Here is a 14978-nt window from a genome sequence, read left to right as displayed (position 1 = left end):
TCTGTGGATACTGGCAATATCGTCAACAATTCTCATTTATAATCATTACTAATATGGCTTCTTCTTATCGCGATCTTAGTCTATATGCTGTGTTCTGTTAATGCATGGACTTCCTGTTATTTGAAGCGCACTTGCCATCCAGTAATCGCAAAAAGCTTTGTGCTGTTTTACTTTTTAATAAACAAAGTATCAGCTTTAAAATGCTACGAAATTCAAATTATGTGGTTTGGGTGCTCTTTAATGCGGACCACAAGCGCACACTTTCGGTAATATAAACACCAGTACCCCGCGTCCACACGGTCCGTGTATGCGTCCGGATCGCGCGAGCGGAGAGTATCGCACTTAATACTCAGGCGCGATCTCTTTAGCACCTCAGTTAAAGCAGCAAGTGAACCCATTATATATTTCGATTTACTACTATAGTATGAAATGAACATGATCAAAAGGTAGGCAATAAGAAAGTACAACTTACTGAAATGTTTTATGTAAAAGCTCATTCAGTGTTTCAAACTGAGGAAATGTATAAAGCTTGTAAACATTGCATTGTAATACATTTACCTCAGAATAACCACTCAGTGTCCATAAACTCATCAGTCAGCTAGAAAAATAACTATAAAAAGGAGCGTTTTGATATATTTATGCGCTGTTGCATATTAATATTTTTACTTATTCTGTTGTACATGATTCAACTCCTCCTATAAAATTGCATTTTACTAATGAAGAAAAACAGACTGAATGTGTGAAAGACGTGACAACATTTATAGGATGCACTGCACTCAGTTGCCAAGTGATGCTTATGGTCCATGATATTGGTACAGATTCTGTGTAACGAACAATTCTTTGTGACTGTATATTTCAAGTTGTAAAAGACATTTAATTCACACTTTAAGTGAACCTTAGTCCCCCGGTCGACCTGATCATCTACAAGATGGATTAAAATGCTGATAAAGCCTAGAAAAGATAAGACATAAACGCATGACAAAATGATGGAAATGTTAAAATAGGGGGGAAAAATAAAATTATAATAATAAAATAAACCACTTTTATTCTGTGGCACTTAAAAAAATAATTTGGCGCCTAAGTTTTTCTTTTATAAGAGCCAATGGCTCCTTACTCGATTTTTTTTGTCTGGAGCCCTGACTGAATTAGGGCTGTTGCGATTCGTCGATTTTTAGTCGACTTTTTGCTCGTGTCGACTAACCGGCAAAATACCAGAAGTGGCGCATTTCACGGACGAGAATCCATAAACATTATTAGACTGTTTTCCAAGGCTGCATGATATATTAAACCCATTTAAAAATCATAATTAAGCATTGTGAATTCACAAACGCTATGATTTAATTAAATACTTATATGCAATGCAGTTCTAACACAGTATATGCGCTTTAATTATTTACAAGCTTGTAGTAGCTCCACAGAAACTGTTATCATTTACATGTGTGGAGCGTCTCAAACTCATCTCTGCATGTTGTTGTGAGTTTGGGTTTATTATAACATTCATCTGGGAACGCAACGTGCGCCATTTCATCAAATTTGTAAGGTAAATTTATTTATATATATATATATATATATATATATATATATATATATATATATATATATATATATATATATATATATATATATATATATATATATATATATATATATATATATATAAAATTTATAAATCTACACAAACACAGGAGAATACATCGTGATTTCAGAATCAAAGCTCAAACCCTCACTCTGAGTTTACACGTTTTGATGTCCACATTAATTTAATTACAATGGCTATAGCATTTCTGTCCTAAAGAAATGACCAAATATTAAAGATTAAGTGGACATTTGATTTAAATGGTGCTTGGTCAATATTAAACGAGGATTAGATAGTGCAGTAATGTGTAAAAACAATCGTCTGGCCGTTGGCGCCCCCTGCAGGACTTTGTTGTAATGCGTAATCTACATTAGCTCTATCGTTTACATTATGTATTTTAGTTGCGTTAAGTTTTGTTCAATAAAACCATATGATTTATTGCTATTGAACTAATTATTACATCATTGCTATTATATACAGTGGGTACGGAAAGTATTCAGACCCCCTTAAAGGATTAGTTCACTTTTAAAAAAACTTTTGCTGATAATTTACTCACCCCCATGTCATCCAAGATGTCCATGTCTTTCTTCAGTCGAAAAGAAATTAAGGTTTTTGATGAAAACATTTCTCCATAAAATGGACTTCATTGGGACCCAAACGGTTCAAGGTCCAAATGACAGTTTCAGTGCAGCTTCAAAGGGCTTTAAACGATACCAGACGATGAATAAGGGTCTTATCTAGCGAAACGATCGGTCATTTAAAAAATAAATAAAAAAGTTTAAGTTTTATAAGCACAAATGCTCGCCTTGCTCTGTTCTGTGATGCGCGACGTCACATAATACGCAATGACGTTGAAAAGGTCACGGTTGACTTAGGCGGAAGTACCGAGTCAGTAGGCTTTTTAATATTAAAACACCCAGGATACGCACACGAAATGAGCATTTTAAACGATAAACTGACACAAAGACATTTGAATATGTGTATATGGTCCTCCTTCCGCACATTTGTAAACACTGACTCGGTACTTCCGCGAAGTCCATTTTATGGAGAAATGTTTTCATCAAAAACCTTAATTTCTTTTCGACTGAAGAAAGAAAGACATGGACATCTTGGATGACATGGGGGTGAGTAAATTATCAGCAAAAGTTTTTTTAAAAGTGAACTAATCCTTTAAATTTTTCACTCTGTTATATTGCAGCCATTTGCTAAAATCATTTAAGTTCTTTTTTTTTTTCCTCAATGTACACACAGCACCCCATATTGACAGAAAAACACGGAATTGTTGACATGTTTGCAGATTTATTAAAGAAAAACTGAAATATCACATGGGCCTAAGTATTCAGACCCTTTGCTCAGTATTTAGTAGAAGCACCCTTTTGATCTAATACAGCTATGAGTCTTTTTGGGAAAGATGCAACAAGTTTTTCACACCTGGATTTGGGGATCCTCTGCCATTCCTCCTTGCAGATCCTCTCCAGTTCTGTCAGGTTGGATGGTAAACGTTGGTGGACAGCCATTTTTAGGTCTCTCCGGAGATGCTCAATTGGGTTTAAGTCAGGGCTCTGGCTGGGCCATTCAAGAACAGTCACGGAGTTATTGTGAAGCCAATCCTTCGTTATTTTAGCTGTGTGCTTAGGGTCATTGTCTTGTTGGAAGGTAAACCTTCGGCCCAGTCTGAGGTCCTGAGCACTCTGGAGAAGGTTTTCGTCCAGGATATCCCTGTACTTGGCCGCATTCATCTTTCCCTCGATTGCAACCAGTCGTCCTGTCCCTGTAGCTGAAAAACACCCCCACAGCATGATGCTGCCACCACCATGCTTCACTGTTGGGACTGTATTGGACAGGTGATGAGCAGTGCCTGGTTTTCTCCACACATACCGCTTAGAATTAAGGCCAAAAAGTTCTATCTTGGTCTCATCAGACCAGAGAATCTTATTTCTCACCATCTTGTGGTCCTTCAGGTGTTTTTTTTGTGTCTTGCACTGAGGAGAGGCTTCCGTTGGGCCACTCTGCCATAAAGCCCCGACTGGTGGAGGGCTGCAGTGATGGTTGACTTTCTACAACTTTCTCCCATCTCCCGACTGCATCTCTGGAGCTCAGCCACAGTGATCTTTGGGTTCTTCTTTACCTCTCTCACCAAGGCTCTTCTCCCCCGACAGCTTAGTTTGTAGTACTTAGTACTGCCCTGGCCAGACGAAACCAGCATGGCGTGGTTTAATTCTAGGCTGCAACAGAAGTCAGATTGAGCAGAAGACTTGTCTGGTTCTCGTGGTCTTGTCCTTATGGCCAACGAGGTCTTCGGAGGGGATCTGTCTCATCTAGCTGACATGGTCTCCGCTGACATTCAGGGCTGTAGAGGTCATCTCTAGGTGCTGATCCACCATCTGATCGGGATACAGACTGGGTCTGGAGGCTACGATGACCTTGGAATAAGAATGAAACAGACTAATATTAGCGTAGATGCCACTGAGAACATTAAAGCACATTATAACTGTAGTAAAAACTCTAAACATTTACACATTACCTGGAATGAAAACAATAAACTCCTAGTCTTGAAAGTACTCACACTATAGTTGCAGTTAGGGGTGTGCGATATGACGATTTTTGATCGTGGACGATAAAAATGTCTCCACGATCTGCTTTTTAAGAAATATCGTAGTATCGTGCTACAGAACACATTGTCAAACACGACATACAGCAGTAGAGTTACTCTGACAGGACACTGCACTTATTCGCGATCGCAAAAGTACATTATTTGCATACAAGCCTTGCTGGTTAAATGTTTAATTTGCGCGCTGGTCTGACGTGCGCTTGTTCTGAGCGCATACACCTGAAGCACGCGCACTAAAACGCCTGTCTAACAGCGCCTGATTACTCAACTAAGTTATATTTTGCGCTAATACTGTCAAAACACACAAGGTTTACATACAGACTGAGTTGGTTATCTCTAAAATGAAAGTAAATAGTTAAAGAGAGAAACGGATGCGTGCCTGTATATTAGATGCGTGCAGGTCTTAAAGGGACAGGACACTAAACATGCTGTCGACTGTCATTAAAGGGATAGTTCACCCTAAAATTTAATTTCTGTCATTATTTACTCAGTGGAAAACCAAACAGTTGCTGGTCCACATTGACTTTGATAGTAGGAAAGAAAAACCCTATGGAAGTCACTGAGGACCAGCAACTGTTTGGTTTTCCACCTTCTTCAAAATAGCATTTATGTTCAGCAGAAGAAAGAAACTCATTCCGGTTTAAAACAACTTTTGAGTAAATGATGATATAAAAATACAACATTATGACAGAATTGACAGACAGATGACAGAATATTAATTTGTGGGGGAACTATTCATTTAACGTTAACAAAACAACAAAACGCAAAAGAGAAAAATCACTCACTATTCTTGACTGAAAAACTTTAATACAGTTGCTTTAGGAATCAGTCTATCTAGTGTTTTATTTTAAGTCTTCGCCCACTTTGGCCTAAATATCTGCCATGCATCTTTGTCTTTCTAGTTTGGCTGTAATGCTCAGACAACTTGTAAAACCAAAATAGTAAAACTAACAAAAGAATCGTGATAAAAATCGTGAATCGTGATATTTCTATAAAAAATCGTGATATGATATTTTTCCCATATCGCCCACCCCTAGTTGCAGTGGAGCGGTCTGGTCACGAGCCAGTGTTTGGTGCCTTGGAAGAACTGACTGGGTTGCATGTGAAACCTTGCAATGATGACAAGGCACCAACGAAAACCTTTGGCCAAACCCTGATGGAGAAACAAAAGTACATTTTAAGTTAAAAAAATGAAATGATGCCTTTTAAATCATTTACAATGTATCAATGTCAGTTAATAAATTTTTTTTTTTTTTTTTCCATTGCACAACAGGGAGCATTGATGCTGACTGGAACATGCACATTTCATATTATAGGGCTAAGTTACCTCAAATAGCATAAAAGTAATATCAAAAAATAACGGTCCTGCCTGTTGTTGATAAATACCAATGGTGACGTTTTACAAATTGATTGAGTTGTCCCAATGTTTACTGATCCACAATCTTCCCCAGTGCACGAACTCTAATCTAGTGATTCACTACCTAGGGAACTGACTGATACGCTTGTGAAATGGCCTTGTGAAACGAGTCAGTTGTTCATTTTCGTTCGGAACGACGAACTTCTCTTCCGAAGCGCCTTCACGAAACCAGAAACGCTGTGTAACAATCCGCCCCATTTGAAAAGAGCAACATTTCACCGTGGCTTGTTGTTGGTCACGTCTAATGTCATCTTTTTACTTCACGGGACAATTGTTTACACATGAAAAATAATGACTTTTCAATTCTCCTCCTCCAAATCATGTATACTACCATTATGAAGAGTATCATGATGCATGCACATGCTTTTCTCTGCACGTAAACAACGCATGGTGCTACTGACGAAGAACACGCGTGTTCTTCCATGTTTACTTTTGGCTGATACTTTTGACATCACTGGTCAAATGTCTGGTGGTAAAACAAACACACTTGGGGGTTAAGGACCCTTTTATGTCTAATCTTTTGACTGGCAGTGTATGTTGTAATTATAGAAGTGTTTCTAATGGACAAGCTCATCTATGGTTCATCATCTGACACATCATTATCGTACATACTACTATTCAAAATGTTGAAGAAAATAAATGTGTGTTTGTGTATATGATTGTCATGAGTAATATATCTCTGTCTTGTCATAGGAGCTAAATGCGGCATTGGGAGAGAAAGCTGATAATGCTGAATGGCTCTGCCAGCGAGCTTATGCCTATATACTATTGAAAGAGTACACAAGTAAGCACTCATTTACTTGCATGCTACAGAAGGGCTACATCATTAAGCACTTAGTTATCTTTAAACTATTGTCATTTGCACTATTCTTATGAATTATTACTAAAAACCTATTGTTGATTAGGGCTGGGTGTTTCATGAACAGTTTTGGTTCAGATTCACATGGTCCTGATTCAATTAGATTCCTATCTCAATACGAGTTATTTGGATGTATGTCTGATACAGTTTGTCAATTTCTCTTAAGAGACAAAACTCTCTTAGCTAATGATGTATACTATATACAGATAACCATGTCAAGTGGTACATTAATTAAAAAAAATTAAATTAAGTTCAGTTGCTATTTATTTTTAGATATAATGATTAACACTCAAATAAAAATTGGGTTGTATACAAACAATATGACTCATAAATGTTGCACATTCTACTCCAATTTTATGAAATATGAACAAAAATTTACATCTTGCACAATCTGCAAAATGTTTTTTTACCAAAATAAGAAGGATCATACAAAATGTTATTTTTTTAATACTGTCCTAAATAACATGTTTTACATACAAGGTGTTTATATGTATTCCACAAGCTAAAATACTAGCTGAATTTTAAAAATGACCCCAAGCAAGTTTACATATTGCTGATACTGTGTTTTTACCTAGATTATCCTTTTTTTTTTTTTTTTTTTGGTTTGTCATGGTTGCTCATTAGTCACTTGTTTGTCCTGAACAGTTAAACTGGCCACTGTTTTTCAGAAAATCAAATCAAATCAAATCACTTTTATTGTCACATCACCACAGCACGTGTGCCTTCGTGAGTGAAATTCTTGAGAGCGTGCTCCAGACACTGCAGAAACAATTTACATATAGACAATTTACATATAAACAATTTACATATAGACATTACCATACATACGTACAGACTTATACAGATGACAATGTGTAATATACACATACATATACTCAGTACACATAGTGTACTATTAGACAGACATACAGTTACCGATACACATTATACACAGTATGTAGTACACATTCTACGTTATATACACACAGTAATATGCGAAGATGCAGCAGATTATATATAAACGGGGTGTGCAAATGTCATGGATGTGCATTGGATGGTATCCAGTGCTGGCAAAAAGATTGTTGGTCCTGCAAAATCTTTAGTTTTCCAGCATCCTTCTCATATTTGAACCCTTTCCAGCAGTGAAAATATGATTTTGAGATCCAACTTTTCACACTGATGACAACTGAGGAACTCATACACAATTATTACACAAGGTTAAAACATTGACTTACCTAGAAGGAAACTCAATGCATTAAACGCATCAGTGCATTTTGTGGCATTTTTTTCCTGATAATGCTGAATAGAACTTAAATTATTCCTTAATTTTTGATCGAACAGATAAGAGCAATACATCACTTGAATCTGTAAAGGGTCTACTTTTATTTGTATACACTTATAATAAAAGCCGTCTTGGTCTCCGAGAATATCTTTGAAATGGGTCACAAAAATTAACCAAAACTCAGTGAATACTTGACACAAAGACATGAGAGATATATCTATGAAAAGCTTGAAATGTCTACTTTTAAATCAAGTCCTGTTGAAAACAAATATTCTCTGATAAATGAATACATATGAAACCAATGCGATGTCCGTTCTTTCTAGGGCTGAACGATATGGACAAAATTTCATATCTCGATTTTCATGCCAGATATCTCGATATCGATACGATATGACTACGGGTTCGGTGAAAACCAAGCATTTCTCAGAAAAATAAAAACATCATAATACAAAAAAATTTGGAAAGTGTAGTTTTATTTAAGAACTCACTGGTGGACGTCGACTCGTACGGCGTAAAGGCCCTTTCACACAGGACGCGGCATGCGCTGCGCTATGAAACCCATTCATTTCAATGGCTTGCGCTGCGCGAGGGCGGTTAGTTGCTGCGCCGACCAAAGCGCACGCGCAGCGGAGCGCACCAGCGGCGAGCTTGCGCGCGCGCCGCGGTCAAAGTTCAAAATAGTTCAACTTTTGCCGCTGCGCTCTGTGACGTTTCCCCGCTCGGCCAATAGAAACGGGGCATCCAAACAAGCGCCGAACTCAAAATGGATGAACAGCTGATTCTCTTTGTGTCGGAATTTCCAGAGCTATACCATACAAGTTTGCGGTCGAATAGGGACCTCAGCGGTGCATTCAAGGGCACTCGTAAAACTGATGTTCGTTGTGTGACTGCCAGAGTTGTATGCACGGCGGGGCGAGCGTGGAGAGGGGAAATCTATATCGTCTATATCGTTGCTTTTTTCGATAGTAATATCTTGAAAGTTCATATCTCGATATAGATACGATAACGATATATCGTTCAGCCCTAGTTCTTTCCTGTCTGAGCTCATTATCATGTGATCACGTCTGTGAGCAGGGAGCGTTTTTCATATGATAATTAGCCACGTGAGGCATGCGAACATGTAAATGCCCACATCACCTCCACAAACAAAGCCATTTCATCTCGGCTACTTTTCATTTCTGGAAGAAGTCTCGCTGAGAGGAATAACCAGAATTTACCTCCGAGAGGAACAAGCTTTGTATTTACCCCAGACGAAGATGACTGCAGTGGACATGAGCAGGAAGTTATATTTCTCAAGGAATTTATTTGTTCCTTCTGAATATTTTTAGCTGACAGCTGACATATCAGTCTTTCCCCCCACTCAAAACTGGACTTTAACTCTCAATTCTGACTTTATAACTTGCAATTGCGAGTTTATATCTCACAAGTCAGAATGGTCAGAAAGTCGCAATAACCTTTTTTTTTTTTTTTTTTTTTTTTTTTTTTTTTTTTATTCAGTGGCGGAAACGGGCTTCCATAGAACTGGATTTCAAACATACTGAAATACTTTAGATGCGGAGCAGTGTTTCTGATATCAGTGAGCACGGAGTGGAGCGGCAGCAGAGTAATTATTAAATGCTCGGAGGGGAAATTGTTGACACTCCACTCCGCTCACATACTTTGATCGGACACCGCCACACAAATGTGGCTTTTTGTTAATGACTGTCGCAGGATTTTACACAGAGTAACAGCTCACTACCCATTACAAAATACTCTGTAACAGTCAGTCACAGGCAATTCTGCTTGCATTTTTCATCAATTAATAGCCTATTTTAAATGATCCTTTGGCTATATTCTGGCCCGCCATCTAGTGGTGAAATTTTTTTTTTGGCCCGATGCCAAACTTGCGACCCCTGGCCTAGGCTATGCGTCTTTATAGTACACTGTAGTTCTGCTGGTAATATTCAAATGTAAAAGTATTCAAATAGGCTACGTGACTTATGTTTTGTTTTTTGTTTTCCTTTCAAAAACGTAATTATGTTTAGCGTGTTTTTTTTAAACATGCAGCAAACTAAAGTAAGCGATTAATTGGTTAAAAAATTATTGTTGTCTGTTAACAAATTTACATTAGTATTCTTATGCTTGGCTGGCAAGAGTCTGGGCCAAATCTGGCACAATCGGCACTTCTGGCTTGATTCTGACTTTATTTTTTTCACAGTCTTGATAGTTTGAGATTTTTATGTAAGATAGATTCTGACAACTAAAACAAAAATCAGACTCTATTTATGACAACAATTTTTTCTTTGTTCAATTTTACTTTCACCACAGATCCATTTGCAATCATCATAGCCCGCATACAGTACTGAACATAAACCTAAACTTGTTAACATTTGGTCGAAATGACTTGCTTGTTTACTTCTTGTCATGCATGTATTTTTATATCATGACATTACTGTTAATCATACCAAATTATTTTAATGCACATTTTCTCAATTATCTTACAATATTACTGTACTTTGACTAAATTAACAGCATGTTCAGAAGCACATTCTCGGCACTTGTGTAAAGTCAATTTGGTCCTCACTAACCTTGTCAGTTATGCTTACAGGTCAGCTACCTGATCCAAGTCTTAAAAACCTTTCATTCATATTTATCAAGTCAAGTCACCTTTATTTATATAGCGCTTTTAACAATACAGATTGTGTCAAAGCACTTAACAGTATCAAATTGGAGGATAGAGTGTCAGTAATGTTTATCATTTGGCAGTGAAACTCATTGAATCCAAATTTTTATAAACTCTGCAGGCCAGCAGACAGATTTCACAATCCAATTAAACAATACTATTGCTCAGATCTAAACTGCCAAATATTAATTAAAAGACATCCTCAGTTCCTGTAAAACAGTGTACATTATCAAAAAAAAAAGCCCCGTCAGTGTTCACCATAATTATCTTAATTTGATTTGACTTGACAGATTTTCATAAACCGTTCCATAGCTCCTATTACAATTTTTGTTGTTCATAACATTAATTTTAGTTGCCATTTCATTTCACTATTCGTCACTGTATTTCTTTTTTTAACTGGTTTGCCAGCAGATCAAAAAAAAATTTAACTTCTCTCTGTTCTACATAAACCAAACTATTACGTCACTCAGACCTTGAGGACACACACAGACAGCCTTATAGCTGCTTTTGACTAACCCATATTACCTAAACAGGATTCACTCCTTTGTTTTCCCACCAGCCTTTCTTTATGTGAGGGCTCTCTCTCTGGATAATTTGCTTAGTGACTTAGCACACGATGCATTAAGAGCCGGGGGTGAAAACCTTTGAACAGAATGAAGATGTCCAAATTTTTCTTATTTTGTAGAAATATAATTTTTTTTCCATTTAGTTCTGCCCTTCGGAAGCAACAGAAGCTACTTGCATGTTTCCTGGAAGACAAATTAAGTACAATTTACCTTGATCTTCAAATTCAAAACGTTTTCACCCCCGGCTCGTAATGCATCGTGTTTCCTTCTGGAGCATCAGTGAATGTTTGAACCTTTTTTAATTGTTGTTTGAGTCCCTCAATCATCCTCAATGTGAAAAGCTGGATCTCAAAATCATACAGTCACTGCTGGAAAGGGTTCAAATATGCAAAAGATGCTGGAAAACTGAGGAATCTGCAGGATATGGAGGATTTTTCTGAAGAACAGTGCTCCGTTTAACTGTTCAGAACAAACAAGGGACTCAAACACAACCATCACAAAACAAGAACACAGTCGTAGATCATCCAGGTAACCCCACACAGTAGTAAGAACAAAGGGTTCCCAAACTTTTGAAGGGGCTTATTTTAATAATTTCAGCTGTTTGTTTATCTTGTGGACTATATGTAAACATATTTTATGGAAAATATCTTACTCAGGACAGTACTAAATAAAAAATAACATGCATTTTGTATGATCTCTCTTATTTTATTAAAATTATTCACATTTTCACAGATTCTGCAAGGGGTTCCCAAACTTTTGCATGCCACTGTATATATATGTGTATGTGTGTGTATGTGTGTATATATATATATATATATATAGATATAAATTAAGAAATTTTGTCTCAAAATAATGGCTGTCATCACATGGTCTCAGATGGTTCTTGAAAGCCCTTTGCCATTGGCTTTATAAATAAGCTCCTTTCCCTCAGGGTGTGATCCCCTGGCATAGTTGCATCAAGTTGTGGATGCTTGTCACAATGACAAACAAGCCATCAGGGAATGCGGTTGCTGGTGATCAGGTCTGTAGGAGCTCACATTTTTGAGGCAGATTGCTGTAACTTCTTACAGTTCCCCTCTTAACGATGCTCTAGGCCTATCAAGCATCCGCTCAACTCCACTTCCATCTCACATATAACACCTCCCTTCTGGGCAGGTGCCCAGTGGCAGTGACTCCCTGTCTTAGGTTGTCCCCTATTGGCCAGAAGAGGATCTTACCCGTCGTCAAGAAATCACCTCATGCACACTTGGTAACCGCTCTTTCCCATTTGAAAAATCCTTGAACGTTTTCTTCCAGAATCCGGTATTTTCTGCAACTGAGGAAAGGTGTACTCAAGAACCATGAGAGCCATTGAGACCACCTACTAGTGTTAAAACATTGAGACAGGTTAATCACACTAATATTTAATCACTAAAATCAATTGGATATCTTCAAACCATCATGCTGAGAGTACGCAGTGAATTTAGATTTCACACATGTTCATTCAGTGTAATGTTCTGCTACTTCTGTAGCCAGAGCCATCGGGACCTGTATGATGGTGGAGACTAAAAATAAGACACAAGTTACTGGTCATATAACAAGCAGCAATACATCTTTTTGACTATTCAAAATCATTACTTCTATAACTCAGCGTCTGTATTATGATTATAAAGACATCACGTCTCTTCAACAATAGTCCCTAGATGTTATTCATTATTTTTACCATTTCTTATTTCTTAAATGCATTGGGCAGTTGAAACTTAACTACTTATTGCCCTCTTAATGCATAAGATCTGAACTCCTTGTATCATGTCCTTTAACATCTCAGTGTCTATGATTTGACTGAAACACTGTGCCTCACTACAAATAGCTTATCACTTTTGGCACAGGCTCAGATACCAGCATTTAGCTGACTATGAATGAGAGCGAGAACACAGGCATTCAGGACTGGTAGAAATGTATTTTCATTAACTTTTAACATAATTTCATCATACTATTGCTTTACACTAACCCATCTTAAAACTTGTCAGAAATGACATGCATTTTCAAATAATCATCTTTATTTTGTCTTTTTACTTTTTTTTTTTTTTTTTTTTTTTTTTTTTTTTTGCAATTCAAAGGTTTCTTAACGTTATTTATTTTGTAGTCTTTGTCAGTACATTTACATCAACTTGTATTTAGCCATTCACTTAATTCTGGCTATGGCTTTGGAGTTTCAACAATGGTTTTAAATCTGTCAGGGGTTATCTGACCCAGATTTGTTACTTCGGGTTGTGCTAGCTGTGCTTTCTTTAAATTAACTTTGAAACCCCGTTTATGTTACTTGTTTACAACATTATCATCTCATATGCAAACAATAATTTTTCACTGGAAATTGGCATTTGGCTGAGATTCTGCGTGGCCAAATATTTGCAGTCTGACAATAAAATGAGTCTTTCACCCAAACATCAGTAAATATAGAAATTACAAATTTCCACTCATAACACGTCTCTGTTACTTTGACAGCTTAAGCCAGTCATGATGCGGGCCAGCATGAGAGAAAAACAACTGCTTCATTGCAGTCAAACGCAATCTTATCTTCTAAAGCAAAACATAAGCTTCTGTGTTTTTCTAAAATGCAACTACCAATTTGTGTGCCGACAGTCTTTTCACTAACCCAGAATTGTGTTCAGTATGCCTTGTCACAGCTTTCAACAATTAGGAACTATAACAGATTTATGATATCATTGTGTCATTTAAACCTTCTATGCACAAAGAATCAGATTAAATCATCACTCTGTTACTTCTGGGATTATTTTGAACAAATAGTCACTTTACACATCTGAAAATAGGCACACACATTTAGATTTTATTTATTTTATTTTTTTTAATCTCTCTGGTTCTTTCTTGTTTGCAGCCAATCAAGTTTTGCGAGAGAACGCAAAAAATATTTCCTCCCCTGTTTTTTTTTTTTTTTTTTTTTTTCAACACCATGTTCCTTTAGGGGTTCCATAGATGAAAATAAAATATACTATGTTAATATAATGTATCGACATATTGTATCGTTATGTTCTATAAATAACGAAGCATGGTCTATAAGAGATAAATGATGACTTAAATCCCATTGATTAAAACCTAAAACATTATTTACCCCGTTTCTATCTGCGAGTTGTCCGTTACACATTTTCCCTGTGTGTTAAAGGGCATATTGCAGGTTAGAGACTCCAGTGAGTCTATGTATAGAAAAATACTGTAGGAACTAGATTTTCTTTAAAACTTACTTTAAAATACGCTATTAAGGCTTCTGGAGTCGTTTTTGTGAGAGAATTTTACTTCCGCATCTGAAACGCGCCGTGACCGGAATTCCCATTAAAAGGGAGAGCGGCCCATTTATACCATAGGAAAACAATGGATCGCAATGACCGTTCGGACGCTGAGAAAATTTTAAATGTGTATTTACACTCGTATGACGGACCGTAGATAAAATCCCAAGCCTGCTATGCAGCCAAAGAGAGTAGGACAGGTCAGGATTAGACAGAACAACGGTCAGAGGAGACAAATTGAGTTGATGTGAGGAGAACAGGGCAGGTGTTTGGTGAGAGATCAGTGTTAGCTTACAGATATATATATATACACACGTTAGCTAATGTAATCAGGCAATAGCAATGCTTGTATTGGTCATCTGAGTATTGATACTTACCAGTAATAGAAACTAATAAGTGTTGATCAGGCGTGTCACACTCGTTAATATCCGACACTAACGTTACGTGATAGTGGTTTTTTATCACTGCAGGAGAGAGAGAGATAAACACGTTTTGGATTCATAGGTGCTTGTGTGGGAAATGAGAGGCCATGGTCACAGCTGAGGAAAGTCAGTGCTGCAGGGAGTTAGATACGTTACATACTGGGTCTTAGTGGAGAATGTGACCCCCACACTTGATGTGCAGTGTCTGACTCTACACCCGGGCTTTGAGGCTTGCTGTCTGATCCCATATGTGCTACAGATAGCCTATATACACCTCAGACAGGAGCATAGACCTCTCCAGGCCAGCAGACACATGTTTTAGG

General features: G+C 37.3%; 1 protein-coding gene across 8 annotated transcripts in view; it reads left to right on the top strand.

The window, feature by feature from the left end:
- Nucleotides 1-14978, top strand: part of LOC306873925 (protein SGT1 homolog) — a 112472-nt gene that overhangs the window by 37797 nt on the left and 59697 nt on the right. For all 8 annotated transcript variants that reach the window (XM_079423501.1, XM_079423500.1, XM_079423499.1 and 5 more), the window contains exon 3: nucleotides 6298-6388. In XM_079423501.1, the coding sequence (XP_079279627.1) occupies nucleotides 6298-6388 (91 nt within the window). The remainder of the gene's footprint in view (nucleotides 1-6297; nucleotides 6389-14978) is intronic.

The sequence above is a fragment of the Barbus barbus genome, assembly GCF_936440315.1.
Source record: "Barbus barbus genome assembly, chromosome: 8".
NCBI classification, from domain to species: Eukaryota; Metazoa; Chordata; class Actinopteri; order Cypriniformes; family Cyprinidae; genus Barbus; species Barbus barbus.
The sequence above is the reverse complement of the archived record's forward strand: the minus strand, read 5'-3'. Positions and strand labels throughout refer to the sequence as shown.